At 38.0% G+C, this 21,230-nt stretch overlaps 1 protein-coding gene across 2 annotated transcripts; it reads right to left on the bottom strand.

Moving 5' to 3' along the window:
• Nucleotides 1-4,182: 4,182 nt before the first annotated feature.
• Nucleotides 4,183-11,988, bottom strand: LOC124632325 (heat shock protein beta-1). 2 transcript variants are annotated; one of them, XM_047167117.1, is made up of 3 exons: nt 11,648-11,988; nt 6,218-6,395; nt 4,183-5,043 (listed from the first exon to the last, which is right to left on the bottom strand). In XM_047167117.1, exons 1-3 carry the CDS (start codon nt 11,833-11,835, stop codon nt 4,849-4,851), a joined length of 561 nt encoding a protein of 186 aa, XP_047023073.1. In that variant the 5' UTR covers nt 11,836-11,988; the 3' UTR covers nt 4,183-4,848. The 2 variants fall into 2 exon arrangements, with proteins under 2 accessions (XP_047023073.1, XP_047023072.1); XM_047167116.1 differs by having other exon boundaries at nt 6,218-6,398; nt 11,648-11,985.
• Between the last annotated feature and the right edge of the window lie 9,242 nt (nt 11,989-21,230).

Genomic DNA, 21,230 nt, shown 5'->3' with positions numbered 1-21,230 from the left:
TGCTGCAGTTCTTAAAACACTAGGCCGGGACGTCTACATCAATTACCTTTCTGTTTTTATTCGTAATCTTTGTTGATATTGCACCTGCCAGCAGATTGCTGCAGCGGGCCAAGTTGGTCAATCCGATAATACTCGCAATAAGACACGGAGTTTATCCCAGTAATTAGAACATTGTACAGCAGTTTATTAGCCACAGCTTTATTTTTGTTGTATGAAAAGTTATTCTAACTGAATTGTGTAAATTTGTAACACTTTTTTACTATTATTTAGGTATTAATAAATTTACCTATGGTTTGTAAGGTATCGATTTTAAATCGAATTCACCACATTAAGATTTAAAATTTCTACTGATTTTGTAAATATTTATGAAAAAATAATAATCCTCATCTTGTTACAAAGGGAGGAACTTCTTCAACTTGCAAATGTGCAAATGTAGGTAGGTAAGTACTTACTATTTTCATGCGGTTTAAATGTAGGAAAATAAATGCCAAAAAAAATTGTTTCTATATTTTATGCTATGTAGGTACCTAACCAATTTTCATCTGGGTTTCTTAAAATTCAACGGGAAAACCATACCTAAGGGTGCGTCCACATCTGGCGAATGCGCAGCACGCGAGCCGATCGCGAGCTGCGCGCGTGCAGTCACTGCAATAGTTCGGTGCGCCTCTTTAGCGCAACTCACGCAAGGCTCGTATAGAGCGCGCGAGCGGCGCGCGATCTGCGCGCAATCAGTTCTCGCCCTTACAGTTCCGTATATTGGCTCAGTACTATCGAAGATGGCAGACGTCGCGCGCCGCCTGCGCGCCGCTCGCGTGCGGCGCTTAGGTCGCGCGCGAGCTGCGCGCGGGCGGCGCAGAAGCGGCGCACGAACAAAAATGCACGCGCGCAGCTCGCGGACAGCTCGCGATCGGCTCGCGTGCTGCGCATTCGCGGCGCATTCGCCAGATGTGGACGCACCCTAATGATAACATTCGTAAGACGTGCCAGGAAAGCTCCACTTAGATCCCTATGTACTAATGAGATAAAAATATCCTATTGAACGTAGGTACCTAATGTACCTAATACAAGTATGTGAGAATCTACATTTCCCACTTTAAATAACATATCGTTGGCCATGTGTTTTGCATTAAACATTTGATAGGTATCTCGTTCTGGGAATACAGAAACAACTGATCATATCAGTAGCCACTCATAGTTTATGGACTGCTAATCGAAACTAGTGGCGCCAATGCATGACATTGGGCCGAGGAATGCGACACCGACGCTGCCTGTTGGCAGTCGTAAGGCATTTTTTTTATTCTTTACATTGCTTCTTTGTAAGAGTGTATTTATTTACTAAATGAATATTTATAGGCACATGTTCGGTTCTTGTTCTTGGTAATATTTGTAATCTTTGCCAGTTTTGTTCAATCCAACAATCAATCGTTTCCAAACCCCGGTTGCAGGTGTCTCACCGGCCTTATCTATTGGACTATGTGGTATAAACGTGTCCAGGGCCCCGTGATCTTTTAGGTCCATAAGCTCCCCTAAATTTTTTTACAGTAGGTGCCCATTAATCCAGTAAATATGCAGGGCCTTTTTTTTAACCACGTCAAAAATCATCAAATGACCCCTCCCGCTGTGGGTTAGCAGGGAGTGACAGACTTACTGACTAAAAACCGTCGTGTTCCGTCATAGGCCTTTTATGTGACCAGCCTGTTACCAGGGCCGCGGTATCTCTTTCGAACAACCCGCAGCCCCGGCAGGCCATGGCCCTACTGGGCCCCGCTGAGAATATGTAGGGCCTCCAGTAAGACAGACCCATAGACATAATATTAGTAAACAGGACTGCGCATATAAACCCAAAAAACGAGCCGAGTGAAACAGTTAGTACGGAGGCTGTCTGTCCCTTTCTAATAGGGTGACTATGAGATTAAGCTATGTGAGACAAATCCGAATTTGCTAAGATTATTAAACACAGATTAGTATTGAAGTTTTAACTTACGCAGTTTGTGACCTTAAGATACTAAAAAAGGCTTTTAATAATTAGCGGAAATTAGCAGTATAAAAGCAGGAAGATTCGAAGTGAAGACTGTTTTTTTTTGTATTTCTACTTCATATATAGACTGCTGAGCCATTTATGTCGCCTTTCTTCATTTTTTGGGAAGCTATAACAATAGTACAACAGTTTTAAAATCCATCACCCATATTTTGACTCGTTACAAGAATTCATGGGCACCCTAGTTGTTTGGTTTACGAAAATGTTATTATTAGCTAACCTGTGGAACGATATATTGCAACCACCATAGGATTCACTTTTGCAAGTAGAAACGCAACACTTTTTCACCATTTTAATAGTTTAAATTGATTTAATACAAAAAAATATAAACAAAATTTTAAATGCTGATTACGCGCCAAGAATGTTCAGGGTTACCGCTAGAAAATAAAAAAAAGCAAAATAAAAATTTATGTTGTTTATGTTTTAATAATAAATACGAATAAATTAATGCGATTGTTATTTATTTGTTGACTTACAATTGTTAAAATAAGATAAAAATATAAGTGATTCAATTGTTTTTGGGAAGACAAAACTTTTGATCACAACATTTTTTTATGCTGGCAAGGTGTTAGAAAGAGACAAACAGCCTCCGTTCGAACTATCCCTCTCGGCTCGGATTTGCCTCTGTGTATTATGCAACCAATTTAGTACCTTATTGCGTTAGAATAGAGTTCATTTTCGTAAATATATATTTTGAGCGTGCGCAATCTTGTTTAGTAATATTATATCTATGGACAGACCAGACAACTAAAGACCACTCTGTCCATATGCTTTCCAAATTCATAAAAAATCCGTGAATGTGTTGAGAAATGTTAGAGGAAATAAATTACTAAATGTAACCAGTATCTTTTATTTGCAGGTTAAAGATTTTGGTAATAAGTGTTCAATCGTTCAATACTTTCGATATTGTACCTCGTACCCTGTTGCAGTAAAATTATTATTTGTAGAAAGTAGGATAAGGCTGTCATACTTTAAAGTTTAAATAAAGCACTAGTGTCTGGATAGTGAACTGAAAGAGTGAATCATCACTCTTAATTCGTAGGAGGGTCATAAACATGTTTGCACCCTTTATGCAGTCATGACCAGAGAAGACAGAATTACGGTGTGACAGTGTGTTTATTACTACAACAGTAAAACTAATTGTTTATTCAGGTCAACTTGAGAACTGACTAATGTCTTTAGTCACTATGGAACAATGTACAATTTTGTGAAGTGTTCTTGTAATTGTGTGTACAGTTGTCAAGCGCGTTATATTAAACAATGACCTTTTATTCGTTTGTGGCACAAATAGTTGCGCAATGACCGACAGCCTTAGTCATCGTCCGGTCTGGCAGTACATGATATAGGATCTACCCTGGCCTGTTGCTAATAACATTATCCGTTTCCTCTATTTTACATACGTCAAGCCATGTGGTGTAATGACTTCCCAATATGTGAGCATGTAACGTCATTGCGTGGTTTGAATTTGTATTGCGTTAACGGCTGTTTGATGGCGTGGTTTGAATATAGAGTTCTAATTTCTGTTGGCTTTCATTGATAAAAACTAGTAATACAATTGATAAAAAAATGCCAGCACGTTTGCCTATGCATTGGACTGTTACCTAGATAGAGGCATCAATTTCTATAAGCCTTCAGAGAAAATAGAAGCCATTTTAAGGGAACATGAATAGAAAAGGTGCTGAAAAAGGAACTCAGAAGTCAGAAACCTCAATCGACTTAAATCAATAATCAATGCTTGAATATCTATTTCAAGTAAGTACTAGGCTTATTAAACTAAAGTCCTATGACATAAATAGTGTACGTGTATAACTGACTCACAAACTAAGGTATGTAGAATAACTTCGAGTTATTATTATAAAATAACAATGGATGTTTCCTTGTAAAGTGCAATTATCTGATTGAATTAATGAAGTAGCTATATAGGTAGGTATGTTTTATTTACCTTGTCTGAACTACCTGCTAGTAATAATAGTGGTGATATGTAGCTATCTGTTAAGTATTTCAACTGGATTGCTGAGAATTTATTTACCTATTCAATTCCTCATGTACCTAATGGTTATATGAATTATATAGGGATTATTAGACGACGAAGTCTACTAAACCAGTTTCCATTTTCGTTAGAAAAAAATAAATAAAAAACCAAAAGCTTTTCATATTTTATTGACATCTAAAACATTCGTAACAACTGTTTGTACTAAAATATAAATGTGTATTATGTTAAAAGCTGTTAAACTGGTGTATTATAACGTGCTTGTTATAGCTGCTCATTGCAGGTAGTGTTAAGCAAAATGGACTTTCATACGTATAGTATAAGACACTTTAACAATCGTCGTTGTCTTCATAGCCTATTTGCCAATAGCCTTTTTAATATCAAAGAAGTTGAATCAATTCGAATTGTTTTGTGAACACGACATAAGCTCAGTGTAGTATTTGGTCTAGGCCATTTCTTTAATTTTTTAATGATCCTAGAGCTACTTAATCACATAGGACACAAATAAACTTCATCGTAATACCCAATATAAAAACAAAAGTAACAATTGCCTGGATACATCTCCCATCATTCATCGAGAAAGCAAATGTCACTGAAGCAACATTCAACATGCAAACTGTGCTCAATAGCCGTTTGGAATTTTCGAGAATACTAATTGACCAATAAACTTATTAAGGTGTTAATAATTTTGAGATTCTCTAAAAGATTCTAAATAAATATCGCCAATTGCTCCTCTTAAATTTATAAAACGTAAATTAAAATAAATTATTAACAGTATTATGGAATAGCTGCTGTCGTGTGTGACGGCGAGCGAGTGCACTCAGTGCTTCTGGATGGGGATGTTCCTGTCGGTGATGGCGAGCTGCGGCAGCGGCGCCTCCACGGTGAGCACGCCGTCCCGCGACAGTGACGACTTGATGGCCTCGGGGTTGGTGCCCTTGGGCAGCAGGAATTCCCTGTTGTATTCTCTGTACACCGACTTTGTGTCAGACTTCTCTTCGTGCTTGGCGTGGACCTGAAATACGACCACACATCCCTCGTTAATCTTTAAAACGACTTAAAATTTCATGTTTGGCTCGGCTCTATGACTCCGTTGACCCCAATAAAAAAAATGTTGGTGTATTGTGTGCACAATAGCGATAGATTGTTTTGGCATGCTGCCTGCTCCCGAGAATTTTCGGGCATTTTCTCACACTAAATACCAACGTAAATAAACTCTTCATTATTCCGCAGATAATTTATCTTCATTAGACCGCGACAGAAAATAAAAGTGAAGGAGCGTTGATGTCTTGTCTATGTGAACACGTCCTATATCGAACTAATTATTAACAGTATAGTACTGTTGCTATGCAGGCATCTGATAAAGGGTACCTATGTAATTGGTTAACATTATAAATTCCCATATTTTGCTCGAATTAAATTTTCCTTGAAACGAAAGTAACCACAGTTTCTCAAGAAGATGGTTCACTGGTATTACTGCTATTATGTCCGTCATTAGACGTGTCAGTGGCGATGGCGCTGTGGATCAACCTGACTAAAATAAGACAGGAATTCAGTGATGACGTCAAACGGCAACTGAACATTGTGTGGATATAAACCGCCCCATTGCCAAATATTTGTGTAAACCTACACCAGTATCTATGTGCCGTGTAGTTCAGCAAATTGCTTCAACTGCTAACTATTTAGTTGCTATAAATTTAACGAGCGTTGGCTCCGAGTTTAGTTTGCAATAAATAATTTGTTGCTGGGTATGAATACATTTAACGCCTTCGAATGTAGTTAATAACTTGTGTTTTCTGGCTGCTTTGTTAATTTTCATATTGAGTAGGTCATGTTTATTTAAATCTCAGATTGGCAATTCGAATAATAAGCTCATTTGAGAATGGAAATCGAATGACATCATAATACTGTATTCTGTATTACTTCCAACTAAACGGCGCCCACTTCGATTAAACTTAAGCCTCTAATGGTGCGTAGCGAGCATTGCCTGGTCTAACGAAGACATTATAAAGGAATCAGATTCAGATTAAATCTGACCTTCCATTGCAAATGCATGGCTAAGAACTGGGTACTTAAACTACGCTTAACCACAGTTTACCATCAATAAAAAGGTAGCATCTAAGAATTAGACGAGAACACATCTGCATAGCAAAGGCCTTTTTATTGATATAGTGTGATTGATAACTCACCAATAATTTATTGTCTACAGTCTTGACGACGATTTCCTCAGGGGTGTACTGGCTAACATCGAAACGGAGCTTGAGTGACTTGCCGTCGCCCTCATCCTGGATCAGGGGCGAGTTCAGGCTGTCCCAGTGGCTGGGCTCGGCCAACTGTCTGCTGTCACTGTGCTGTGACGATGTTGTGCTGCTGCGGACATCAGAACACACAAATTACTTATTACGTCCACCCATCCTCCATCAGTCAACTACGCAACCACCAAAGACGGAAGTTTTCGGTTTCGTTCTAAATTACTAATGCAGCATTTCAACATCGGCTGTGAAATATCTATTTTTGACACACAAAACGTTCCGTTTGGTGGCTTTAATACTGACATCCCATATCCCAGACCACCCATACTTGAAATTCGTGCATAACATATAGGTACGACTTGTACAAGTGTTTGCGGAGTTAGCAGATAATGATTAATAATATGTATGATTTAAGTGGCGACATTGAGAGATAACCTCTGGCGAAGTAGACGTTTATAGACAATCGTGTAGGTAGATGTGTGTAGTGGGTGTTCTACTACTTGTAGGTGAGCACATAATTTGATTAGCGAGTGACTCTCGTCGCCTTTACATGCTACAAAGAACATTTAAAGTTCAAGAGATTATCCAATAGAGGTGAATAGAAAATACATGTATTTTTTTAACATAGGTAGGTACCTTCAATGTAAAATATGTATAACTACAGTACACAGTTTTTGCGTCCACATGCCTTATATTTACCTATGCAAATTAAGTACATACCCGACTACATTAATGAAATGAAACACTTATATCTAAACAGAGCATCGTTACACTTGTTACACCGGCATGCAAAGAATACTAACTACCTTCAATAACAACTATAGCTACTCAGTTACTACTTACTACTATAGAACTATTCTACAATAACCCTGAGGTCGTTGACAGTATTACATCGATTCTTATATTAGGTACAGACACAATAGTATTTGAAAATGGATTTCGTTCTGATAAAATATAACACCCGGCAACTACAAAATTCAGTCTAGCAAAAGTGTTTACTAGCATGCGAAATACTATCACGCTATTCCATTATAATCCACTATCGGCTACGTGGATTGCATGCAAACGTATTAATATTTAACGAGCTTAATGAAATATGAAAATAATAATTCTTTGTGTAGGAATAATGGAACTTTTATTTGTTCACGTCAACGCTATACCTAAGTACTTTCAGCCGAATATTCGCGGAAACAATATATCGTCGTATTTTGTCCTTAAATGTTTCCCGTTTGGTCTTCCCTCCTTTTAATACATATCCGTGCCCAATTTGTTGAAAACTCACTATCGGTACCTAACAAGTTTTCGAAGTAGTTTAGTTAATCTACATAGTAGGTAATGATTCGAGTTGGCGACTATCTGACTCATAAAACTGAATGGGATCAAGTATTGATCTATGACCCGTGAACAATTCAGCCAGTGCATAACATGTAAATTTTACGTTTTTCAACAAAACAGCTGATGTCATTCTCAAGTCATCAGCGCAGATACAAGGTCATTGTCAACAAAATGAGCTCATCGATATTAGAGGGGCACTTGTATCGACGTAATTTGTGATCAATTGTGCAAGTGGGCGGCTGGCGGAGAACATGGTTCAAGTAGGTAGTTTAGCCAAAGTGATTGTTCGCAAAAAAATGCAAGATATTTCCAGTCTTAGGCAGATTTTTGAACCGAAATTGCATCCTAACAATTTTAAACTTTAGAAGACCAGGCTTTTGGGATCCTTTGAAAGAAAACCCTTTTCCTTGCTATATTTTGATGATATCGTCAAAGAAAATCTGTAAATATCGTTTGTGAGAATGTTACGGACCTATTGAAATTATACTTAAGTAAGTATATAAAACCAACATGCAGTGTGCGGTGTATGGAGCTCGGTCTACCACATACCCGACCGGCAGCTAATCGCATAACTTCAATGCTAAACGGATTAGGTTTCATTCGACACAAAACAAATTCCCAGAACGTTCAAGCACGGCTTACAGAATTAATTAGCAAAGAATTTAAAGAATCTTTCAAGTGTAAATTACAAATCACTGAGATTCTTGTATTTGGTATCTGGATTTCACAAAAAATATTTATTTTGTATCTAGTTGGTTTCGTAATCTGCATATTTGGTTTATGTAAGTATCAAACTGCGTAGAAACCTAATATTTCCTGCTATTCAAGTCGTGACAAATGCATTCTAGTCTAGTTTCGAGTTCACCTGAATGCAAATTTTACTTTCTATTCCGTGTAGCCTTGGTGAGGTACTTGTGTCGACCATATCTCGTAGCCTCCCAGTTAACTTCAAACATTGCACAAAGGCTGTCTCAGTTTCAATAAGGCTCAAATTAAACATCCACGGCTGACTTTATTTGCACCTTCTCGTAGTGCCTTCATAAACGCTTGAACATTCAGAGAACATTAACTGCATCTGACGAGTACAAATTGGCTCAAAACGTTTGTACGACTAAGTACTAATGATTTAATGTGCCAGGAGTCGTGATTACTCTATTAATCCATTCAAATCGTGGTTCTCAATAGGCACCTTTATGAGGGTACCAGTGTGTGATTACGATTCAGTGACGCAGTCTTGAAGCAAATACTTGATATACGACATACATAATTTATCTATCTGTAAGGAAATCCTGCACGAGTTACTGCGTATGTTTCTCGTCCGTCATACTCTGAAATTCTATTTTTCCTCCGCAACCTTGGAATAGCAATGAAGACATAAATCAATATGTTACAACGCTTTGTATAGGCGTCTTGTCCATCCATCCACAAGAATATTCCATGCAATACCTACCTACATGTGAGATAAATAATGAAGTGCGAAGTAAGTTAGTATTGCTGTATTGCACAATGATTCCTGTACCTACCAGGTGCATCTGCAAGCTAAGTTACCGAGTACCTCGTAATTAATCATCAACAATAATTAATTAACTGCGTATGCACTACACTATAGATACTCTATATTAGATAAACTACAGCTACATACTAATAGGTACACATTGATTACATACACAATAAGATAATTTTGGAATATAGATAGAATTTTACCTCTCCGACGACTTGGTTACTCCTCCAGAGGAAACAGATTCGAAATTGTAAGACATGCAAAAAGCAACGTATGTTGTTAGTTTTAAGCTCACAATTTTATATTTCTTTTAATTTGGAAAGTAGTGGTAGTGATGGATAAACCTTGATCAAAGAAGTTACACCTAGATTAGGTGTGGGCTACTAAGTATTTGTTTTTGTTTTGGGTCCAAATAGTTTGTAAAATAGAAATATTTCTTGCCCAAAACAATCCATTTAAATTATGTTTCCTTACACAAAATAATTAAAATGTCCATAATAATCCATCACTACGCATTAAGCATTTACAACATTGTTCTGTATCCTTAGTTAAAATTTTATAGGTCATATTTACAAATTGGGGTGGAGGGGAATAAACGACTGTTAAGTTAATTGAGCGTAGGATTGCCACTTTCGAAATCAAATGGAAATATATGTGCATTTATGTCGAAGGTTAACTTATGGTTTATTATAATGGTGTTACGGTCAATAGAATTAATAATAAATCTATATCAAATTTTGACTTGATAAAGTGGCAACCCTATTGAACAAACCAGATGTTAAAGAGGCAGAGGTAATCAACCAGATACTTTTTATGACAGAATAATAATATAAAACCAATAAAGCTAACGTCATCGATGACTATAGAGATGAATCTCATTAAGGCGAATAAACCACTATAAACAGGTAAATAAATATGCGTGATAGGCACCTTGAAGCTGCGCATAAATGCAATGTTCAATATTAAATATTATAACTTAACATTATATCCTTATAAGAAAGTAGTAAAATATCCAATAGGTATATAAATATGGTAAAAGCAAACATAAAAAATATGCGCAAACATATCGCAACACACGTATGGACATTACAAACACCAGTGACGTCAGTGTCAGTGGCACGAGACGCCTCTAAGTGAAAAATTGTCGCCTTAACTTTAATAATCCAGCTAAGTATGTAGGCATTCGTTAACAGCTGCTACAGCCAAATATGTCCAAACAGTTGTTACACTAACGCAACCCACACGGAACCATTAAGACATGGGCGGACCAGTAAGCCCACACTTGAATGAAATTGAGCAAGATCCTAAAAATATTAGTGACGTGGTGTTTGCGAGTCCTATGTTGTTTATTTTGCTCATTATGTCGTATACAAATCGTATTGCCTCCATACATATTTGACTACCCACATGTGTGAATATGAATAAAGGTTGACAAGAACGAATCCTACGCAGAGACGCGAGATGTTGTAGAATGCTACTGAGCGAAGGTGGTATTGCATCACTAGACTTGCGGCTGAAACAGAACCAACTCGCTCCAAGTGGGTCATGAATTCATGCCGTAAACATAATTTCAGCGCGTTTGCGCCAGCAAAACTATATAACTTTGCACGTCGTGTTGATAAAACAATCGTAAACCGGTTTTCTTGCAGGTACACCAGCGTTTACCATAAACCCAAGGTGTGATATCAACATCGTGCACATACTTAATTGTTTAATTCAAGACTTAACCTCTGCATCTAAGATAACCTTTTGCATTTAGTGATGCAGTTTTGTGAGAATTTATGCGCGTGACATTATGTTGAATCCGACCTTGGTATCCAAGATGATTGTACGGTTGACAAAAAAGCTACAACAAATTTATACGACAGCGACAACAATTAATAAGGCGATGTTAAGCTATAGGTACATTTGCTAAAACATGTATTCGCTTACGTAGAACAAGTCGTAGGTCATTCATAGCGCGGGGATCGCTTACATAAACCCTTTTTGTGCGCTTACATTGTGTTTACAATTTCACGCGTTTCTGTGTTTTAACTACAAAATTCTCTGGTTTAGAGGCGCGCAACCGGCGCTATTTCTATTTATGACATCATCCCGCGTCGGGCTTACGTATCGCTGCACGCTTTAAATGGAGGCGACTGAGTTGTCTGCAGTTGATGCCGTTCCGCGGACTGATCCCGAATAATACCTTTTGAATATACTTTCTTGAAGTAGCCGGCCCGGCCGAGGCAGGCGGCCGTCTTGCGAAACTACCAAACTCATTAATTCAAGATTCCCTTTTAGGAAAACAGGCCCGGCAACGCTACTGTTACGAATGGAATAATGTTATAGCCATGAGACAACTCGGTTTATTCACCCTCCTGACAAATGTCCGAATTAAAATTCCATGCGGTATTGACATGACCAATTCAAAAAAGGAATATTTATTTCAATACATGTAGGTAGTCTTTAAAATTAAAGTTAAATTTCACGCTATTAAGTTAATGTTATGTTTCAAATTAGGATCAAGTTAAAAAAATAAAAATAAATACCTAGTTGTGCTTTTGAAGAAGTTGTTGCTTTCTCTGTTCATGAGCTCTGATCTGAATTTGCTCATCTCTTCCTCCATCTTCCTCATTTCGGCGTCAAATCTCTCCCTGATGCTGGAGAATTCAGTGTCGATGACAGAAAAGTCACCAAGTTTGATGGGAATATTCCTTTTCAGACCACTGTCAGCCATTTTAATGGTATGTGTTTTGTAGAATTGGTGAAACTAAACAAACACTGAAACGTTCTTATGTAAACACGAATCACAGTGTCGCTACGCACTCAACGGCAGGCAAGGCAGCACTGATCATTAGTCGTCGACTCGGCGCCAGGGGGCCTGCGCACAGTTTTAAATAGCCTCACGTTCGAACGCCGTCGAGACTCGCTCGGCGTCACTCGGCCCACACTATGCTTCTCGCTCATTCCACGTCTGGTCATACCGTGGCTCACACTCGAGCATCTTCGCCGTGATGCATAGGCGCTACCACCGACTGATGGCAACCACTACGTAATGTGATTGATGAATCATTCATCTCAATCCGTCTTTTCTGTTTAAGGCAATCCACACCATAACTAAATACGATTGTCTTATTCATCGCTGTATTTTTGTTTACCCTCCAGTCATTTCGTATCTGCAAAAGTATTGCAAAAAGTGTAGTTCTACGAAAAATGTTCTTGAAGAATTAGTTGGTCACCTTGGCCTTATGACGTGAATTTGACGTAACGGCGGAAATTACCTAACCGCTTCAAGATTCTCCCAGTTTGATAGACGTTCGGAATTTCTTAATTGTTGACTTATATCAAAGCAACAATGAGCTGGTGGAACCAGCATTGTCTTATTCAAAGATTTAATCTTTAATTTCCATTAACAAGGATTGGGAACTTTAAAACAATGGCCAAATAAATAAAAGCCCGTTTAGGGCGATACGTATACGAAAGCAGCCAGTAGACCTTGATGACTAATATGAGTCAGAACTTTGTCATGTCTTGAGCGTGTTAAGACAAAAACATCCAATTATGTCCATCTTACCCACTAGGCCAGGCGAATATGTAATATTCGTTGTATTCATTACAAATAGGAAACATTACTCATGCGCTTACTCCTACATTAATATCAATCATTGCAAGATTTTACTAGGAATTCGTTTCGTATTGAATGAAACTAATCCAATCTCAAGAATGGGTCCAAGGAGAAGTTGCACTCACGGTTTCAATACCAGCCAAATCTGGATTATGTTAGTGAAATGTTCTCAGAATAAATCAAAATCTTTCAATCATTTTCCAATTCCAAAAAAAAAAAACAAATTCCTTCTAAAGTATTTCATTGATAGGCCCGACCTATACTTAAACTCCTTAAGAAGATATAAAGCTTTTAATAGATAGGTACATAGAAGCAGAGAACTAGCGTACGGTTTATACTTCTAAAGGCAATTGGGGATTAAAGTTGTTTGACAGCATAATTGCTAATTTTGACCGTAAACGTCTTTCAAACATGACCACATCATCAGTTACTGTCGTCAAAGTATTTATAGATGTCATTCCACATGTTCACCAAATGTTGAACATTATAAGTTCTAGTCATCCCCCGAAAATGTTCCACCCCACTCACTTATTGATCCATTTATAAACGCCGAAAGCTCTTTCACCACAGGAAACTACTCAGCCGCATGAAGGTTGAAATCCATCAATATTATTTTTGGAAACATTGTTGTTTGAAATCTTGAAATTATTAAAAAGCTTCCACTGAAATGTTATCTTTTGTCAGATGGATGCTATAAAGTATGCTTGCTTATGTTTTTACACGTTGTATAACACTGGTCAACAGCATTTTTGGTGCAAGTGTGAAATATATCATTTCTTATAGATTATTTGATACGTAATCGAAGTCCAGAACATAAAGTTGCACTAGCACTTAAGGATTTAGAGATATACCCCTCCTAAAGTACCAAAAACGCGTTTTTTAACGATATTTGACGATTTTTTTGAAGGACAGCAAAATTGTTTTTTAGTTTCTATCTATAGCATTATATAGTACTACTCTTCCCGATTGAAATTCATTTTTATTTCGAACGCTAAGAGTTTAAATTTTCATGAAATATGTATACAGCTACGATAGTTCGATCTTCCCTATATTTTATTTGGCCTGTTATAGTTCGGCCATTCAGAGAATGCGTTCCTGACACGTCGCGATTGAACTGACGACGTAACTTTGCAATGGCGTTGCAGTTACGATAAAAATATTTTTGCTGGTTGTTTACCGTTTTAACAATTGAGGAGCATTAAAACAACATTATTATATCAATAATCAATGAATGTAGTTACGTCGTCAGTTCAATCGCGACGTGTCAGGAACGCATTCTCTGAATGGCCGAACTATAGTATGAAAAAACTCCACTTTAGATATAAAATGGTATATATTGAGAAAGAAAACTTGCAAAAATATAAATTAGAATGGGGTTAATGCGGGGAAAGTAGTACTACATAATGCTTTAGTTAGAAATTACTAGAAAATTCTGCTGTCCCCAAAAAATTACATCAAATTTCATAAAAAAACGCGTTTTTGGTACTTTAGGAGGGGTATATCTCTAAATCCCTACGTGCTAGTGCAATTTTATGTTCTGGACTTCGATTACGTATCAAATATTCTACAAGAAATTATTTCACCTTTGCACCAAAAAAAAAAAAAAAAAAATTTGTTGACCAGTGTAATCTACGTAGCAAACAACCCATCGGTAAATTATCCTACCATTCTTAAATGTGTTTCATTTGAGTATCACCTACTGGCACTCTTTTTTAGGAAATAGACTCTTATATTTTCATTAGGTGGTAGGTATATCAATAGGAAGGGATAATTAGCGAAATAAAAAATGTTTAAGATTCAAAACATGAACGACTGCCAAGGGTTTAATAGAAACGGAATAATTCATGGAATAAACATTTCAGTTTCCAAAGCAAAAAGTTCATGAATAACAGGCATATTTGGCAGATCCGCAAGAACACTGCAGTTATAAATTCGATCCCGATTGGGAACATGCAAGCATCTCCTTGACCTTATTTTTGTGGAACCTCATAACTTTGCTACTTAATGTTGTCCCACAAAAATAACAGTTCCATTCAGCCTTCTAAAATAAAGTAGAAATCCTTATAGAACCACTTCTTCATCCGTTGGTCGGTCAATTCAGGACCCTATTTCGCATGATTGCGGATTAGAGGTGATACGTTCCTAAATGGAAATGAATGCCAAATATTGAAGACTGCATGGAATGCCTCGCAGCTGAAAAAAAAAACAAATTTATCAATTCCTTTTTTCTGATAGCAAACTTGATAAGTTACTAAAATATTTTTATAACCCTTATAGAATATCCACATCCACGGTGTACGAGTACTGCTCGCACTAGATGGATGATGGGGCCATCCCTTCGATCGAAACCTTCTATCCATTAATCTTACAGACGATACCCTCGGGCCTTAAGAGTCGAGGGGGTCTTACAGTCCAAACCACAAAACAAGACATTCAAAAATGAACTGATAGCCCCTTTTGGCTGGTTAATGGCTTAAAGAAAGTTTGTTAAGATCAACTAAAACTTTGGCGCCTGTCGGTGCCAAGGCGCAACATGACCATTTTAATTAACATCTATGTGGACATAGCTTATAGAGCCAAATGTACCATGAATATGTCTAGGCAAGACGTGATATAATGCGGTCATGTTCCATTCATTAGCATATCATGCACCATTTATTAAGTTCAAATTAGGTCCATAATCATTCGAACAGAGCGCTCCTCGCAAATACTCTGTCCAGATAGACCCACATCAGCAGGATTTATTTGATTTAAGTTATTTACGGTGCAGACGATGATAATCAATTAATTATAAGTAAATTATTTATATCAATGAAACAGTAGCGTCCAGGAATCGTCGTCAAAAACAATGATGCATGTTTATATTTGCTACGGTAAACAAAGCAGCCGTGAATTACGACGTTCCGCGTCATTTTCTTAAAATAGTGCTTATTCTGATTTGTAAACTATTTTAGTCATTTAGGTATCAATTAATATCTTGGAATATTCGGTACCTATTGTTGCGTTGTGGTAGGTACTCCATATAAAGTGGCTTTTGATTTTTGTTTGTATTATGTTGGGTTTGGGTCACCTCGATTCGATCTCTCAATGGATACAGTCATGTCGTAGTGAATAACAGGTTACTCAGATTGAATTGAATACAACAGTAAGTCCTGGCTCTCCTCTGCGATTTATTGCTTCTTTAATTTTTTTATATCAATGCATAATACAAATAGGTACATCCATTTTCAAAAACATTTTTTTATTTGCGTTTAAATTAATTTATAGAATTTACCTAATCATAGATTGACTTGATTAAACCCAGTTGCTGCAAATTGAAGAGCTCACTAAAATTGTTACAGTAAATGCAGACACTTGAAAAGAATATGGGATGTTACCTTTATCTCGGAATGTGCCCACCGTGTTACTGGCAATACCTAATAACGTGCCAACTACTGCTATTCTAGTACTGCACGGTACTGTCTGGGCCGGAATGTTGATGAAAGCGATAAACCTAGAGGTCATTCACATCCCACCACAGAGAAGCAAGTTCACAATATGAAATGGTATCATCCATTATTTTTTGTTCAGTTATAGCACAAAAAAGGATTGTCAGTTCCTCAGATAAGCTCCTCAAAAGGCGGCAGTACGTTGATTAAATTTTAATAAGCTTGGGTGAATGACCACACCGATTAGGAATAGAACGTGGGGCAAGCTCGTGACGTAATGCTGCCAGTACCTACAGCGACAGTGCTAATAACAGGCTTTATAAGGACCTTACATACGAGGCTTCATTACGCGGATCTGCATGCTTTACATTTCAAAAGAAACCCTACAGGTCCAAATTGCATTCGCAGAATTTGTACTTAAGCTGCCGCTTCGTAGGTAGGACTCTTCCTAGGAAGTCACCATAAATAAATTGAAATAAAACACTCAATATAAAAAAGTCAAATAGTTCGGTAGAGATCATAATTATCTAGTGATAAAGAGTGAAAGTTGATCTTAGTCGGGGTCAAATTTCTTACGCAGATCACACCAAAGTTGCATTTATTTTTGAGGCGAGGACGAACGTATCGTGAGGACACGGAACAGCTCAATGACGTTATTATTATGAAGTTCATCTTGAAAGACTTGGCGCGAAATGTGGGATCATTTATTAACCATGATTTTACATCAGGCACAGAAAGTTCCCTAGAGGTAGGTATCTAAGTACTTTCTTTGATAGAAAAACTGGAGTTTTAACTATGTATCGCATGATGTAGGCCTTTCGGATTGACATACCTACAATACACACAACCTGTACAACACATACGTAGGTATTGTGATGGTACCAGTTATAATTCAAAAGAAAAAGTTGATTTATATCGCAGTAAATCTCGTCCGTGACAGATTTCATCCTTCAAAGCATTAGCAACATGTAAACATAACTGGTTTCCAGCTAATAATGCGGTTTATAAACATTTCATAATAACATTTGCTAGCCAGCCAAATGCCATTTCCGTCTTAAAAATCAAATAGCATCACATTTGCAAGGATATGACGATACGTCTAATTTTAATTGGTTAATTTAAGTTCCTACACAATCCGTCGCCAGGATCCGTTCCCTGTGCCGGCGAAGCAAGGTTGTCCCAGTGTTTGAATAACGAACTGTGACGAATGGACTAGGTAAGATCAAGGCTAGGTCCATTTTGTGACACTCACGCTGCGAGGCAGGTGACAAGCAGAGCGGAAAGCGGAACACTGGTCGGATTGCCGCCTTCCGCATTTTTCCTCACAAGCCTATAAAGTTTCGATGATACTCGATACCTTCACGTGATTTCACATTGGTCACACCAAACAGTTGAATATTTAGAAGTGGGTTCGATTCCGACGCTGACCACGTTATTTGCTTTCAAAGTTCTAAAAATAAAAAAATAAAAAAATCCACTTTCATTAAAAATCTGTGGAATGCCCCTGGAAGAAAGTAAAATTAGAATGAAAAGCCAAAATTTTTAAACAGTGCTCAATCTTACTCATTAAACTGTATTTACCACAGTCGGTACCTATCAACCAAAAATTACTTAAGGATATCATCATTATTTCCTACTACCCATAATATTTTTCTCGCTGTATAGATATTTCCTGCAATGGATAGGTTAGTCACACGGACTCTGAAACCGTATTCCACCCACACAATATTTTGAGATACTTACACCACCTGAGGAAACAGTTCCTAAGTAGGCAGAGGTGAACCAACTGCATGTCTGTCCTTATTAAAAAGCATAGCTCCTAAAGCTACGCCCAGTTACGATTGCAAACACCACCATGACGTCAGCCACCCTGATTGCTTCAGGCAGTTTGAAAGAGGGATGACGTCACCAGCTCCTTAGGTCACTACTGAAGCCTGACTGTGATGACTATGATTTCTCGTGACGTACATTTGTTTACGAGTATATGGTGATTGCAACATCAGCAGTGCCTTTGTTAATATTGCCCTATTGTACGTAGGTGAGTGAAGTGGGTACTGCGTAACCAATCAATACAGCAATCGCCCTGTTAATTGAATTTAATTACTTGCCACTCCAAACAAAGTGTTAGTATTTTATTGAACGGAAAGTTGGGACTAGGGCTGCCACCTGCTGGCAGATACTTTTGCTGCTTGATTTTTGAAATAAAGGCTCTTTCATATCCCAATTTTTGCTGAAAAAGTGCACCTAAATTCCAAGGAAAGTTTAAAAGACTTTTTACAGATATATCTAAAACTATTCTTGCCTATTTAAAGCTGGTCAATATATCCTATTTACAACATTAATTACAAAATATTTTTAATCTATCATTTAAAACTAACATCTGGCTTAACAAGTGTCCACCATATCAGTCAAGTAAAAAATTCTATCCATGTGGCACCAAGACCATACAATATCGTTTTTGCTGTTTGCTAATTAACGCAATTAATCTTGATTACGATAAACCATGCATGTACAACTAGGTACCTACTTAGATCTTTTATTAACACTTAAGTACTGAGAATACTTCAGCATTTGGAATTGCTAGGTCATCATGAGAATCTTTTCGACATATTTGTAATAGGTAGGCAAGTCGGTAGATAGTTCAGTCAGAAGTTCAGATACAATACTTAATCTCTCAATTATATTGCTGGGGTGTACCCATAAAACCATGTGCAATATGCACGTTAGTATAAGCTTTGCAGTCTGTCAGTAATTGAGTGACATCATGGTCGGTTCATCGCTCACTAATGTGGGGCATCACCACCGCTTCACATAATGTTAATGAAATTGTTGCCCGTGCTGTTGCATTATTCTCTATAGCCATACAACCTTTTTATATCTAATGCATGTAGGTATGGTTGGAATGATTTTCTATTTGATTTTGTTTTATTTGCCACAATTGGTTTTTATGTTATGTACACTTATAATATTGAGTTACACTATGTTCGTGGGGGGGCCTGGTAATCTGCGTGACAGGGTTTCCTAGTGCGGATACCAGTCTCCCACAAAGGACTGGTCTGAAAAATGTTGTGAACTTAATTTTAAGAACCTATGTGGAAGAGAAATAAAGACTTATTTATTAATGACTAGCTTCTGCCCGCGACTTCGTACGCGGATCCTGTCCCTTATGCCAGCGACTACGGGGTCAGCAAAATCAAAGATCTGAATAGTCTGATATTGAATTTTAAGGGCCCGTTGACTTGAAAACAACGGAATACGCATAACCATTAGATATAACGGCAAAAGCACAGCAGACTAAACAAAACGCTGAGAACTGAACCGCAACAGACGTGACCATAGGGATAAAAGTAGTGATTCTAATTAAATCTAGATCTAATTAATCCAACTTAAATGCGTACGCATTTAAGTTGTGTGTGGCAAAAATATTACACGTATTATTACGTAAAAAAACATTAAATAGACGACAAAGTCGTGGTGACTTAGTGGAAGTCGTGGTGGTTTAGTGGGTAGAGAACTAATCTCTCAAGTATGAGCGTGCATCTTTCATTCCAGGTCTGGCAAGTGCCTGCCAATGCAACTTTTCTAAGTTCGTATGTACTTTCTACGTATATTTTGGATACCAATGACCGTTATTTGGAGGGGATGTTAAACTGTAGGTTCCGGCTGACATTGAACATTCTTGGCAGTCGTTATGGGTAGTCAGAAGCCAGTAAGTCTTACCAAGGGGTGTTGGGTTGAGCGGGTAACCGGGTTGTGGAGGTCAGATAGGCAGTCGCTCCTTGTAAAACTGGTACTCAGTTGCACTGGTACTCAGTTGCATCGTGACTAGAAGTCGATCCTAACATAATTGGGTCAAAGGCTCTTGAGATAATAACGACAATAATAATGAGATATAGGCACCGCAGGACATCTGAGGCTGATGACGGGGAGTAGCGACCCCGCGGGGCTATATATACTGAGTTCTTCAGGGAGTGTATACTATCCCCCATCTCCGGCCGGTCGGAGTGAACCATGACGGGGGTAGATCTCACGCCTCTGGCTTGGCTTGGCAGTCCAGAGTGGAGTCGCTAGAGCAGGATTAGTAGCCCTGCTCGGAGGGTAGGTGCCTCATGGTAAGCACAGGGAGCGCGTAATCTGCGTTTAAAGTCTGCCGAGGTATCCTCACCCTTCAGCCGCTCATGTCCCTGTTGCCCTCTTGTTATTCCCGGGGGCCCAGTAAGTGAGGTGGCGAGTCTTCACCTGCCATTTTTACATGTAGGTACCTAATACATTGTCATCCACTAACATCCCAACACAATAGCCCAAGTAGTTTTCCTCCATAGTTAGCAATAGTTTAGCACAGAACCGGGGATTGTCTTTTTTTTAACGACGTCCACCGGGGATTGTCCTTGGGTTCATTTCTATAGTGTATAAAGGGATAATCGTCGGTTTTGTGTCACCATTTCATTAAAGTTGTATCAAAAGGGCTTCAGCGTGTTGGCTTCGGCCCCACGTTTGCCTCCCAAAAATTCGGAACTCTGTAGTCCCGAGGTCTGGAAGAGACATACAAAATAATAATGAGATATAACGCAACAAAGTCGGAGAGTGGGGGCTCATGACGCCACGTCTAGGTATGTAAAATTTGTACTAAGCAGTGACTTAACACGAAATTCAAGCTTTGTTGTATCTTCGTTATTATTTGTTTGTGAGAGAGAGAAAAGAAAAATACGTGTCCATTATTTTAGGGTTATCTAAAAGACGGACTAATTACTTTTTTTGATACCTCTTTCATAACATTCATTTCTATACATTTCTAGTATAGTATTGCTCTTGAAGTTCCACATCAGGTGTTCCAGATCTTCGATGTTTATACGTCAATAGAGAGTGCTTATCAGATTGAACAACTTTTGCTAAAACGTCATACTTCTATATGCTATAGTCTAGCTGGGCCCCTGGAGTTCCACATCAGGTGTTTTAGATCTTCAATTTGTATAAGTCAATAGAAAGTGCTTATCAAATTGAACAACTTTTGCTAAAACGTCATACCTGTATATGGTACAGAGAAGCTGGGCTCTTGGGGTTCCACATCAGGTGTTCCAG

Source organism: Helicoverpa zea, chromosome 8, assembly GCF_022581195.2.
Source record: "Helicoverpa zea isolate HzStark_Cry1AcR chromosome 8, ilHelZeax1.1, whole genome shotgun sequence".
Taxonomy (NCBI): domain Eukaryota; kingdom Metazoa; phylum Arthropoda; class Insecta; order Lepidoptera; family Noctuidae; genus Helicoverpa; species Helicoverpa zea.
This window is presented reverse-complemented; position numbering and strand designations above follow the sequence as displayed.

What these genes read in the sequence shown, in the direction of transcription:
- LOC124632325 (XM_047167116.1), bottom strand. Translation starts at nt 11,835, where the DNA reads ATGGCTGACAGTGGTCTGAAAAGGAATATTCCCATCAAACTTGGTGAC. An exon ending in TTCTTCAAAAGCACAACTAG is followed by an intron (nt 6,399 to 11,647) that starts GTATTTATTTTT and finishes TGATGTCCGCAG; the next exon opens with CAGCACAACATCGTCACAGC. An exon ending in CTGTAGACAATAAATTATTG is followed by an intron (nt 5,044 to 6,217) that starts GTGAGTTATCAA and finishes GTCGTATTTCAG; the next exon opens with GTCCACGCCAAGCACGAAGA.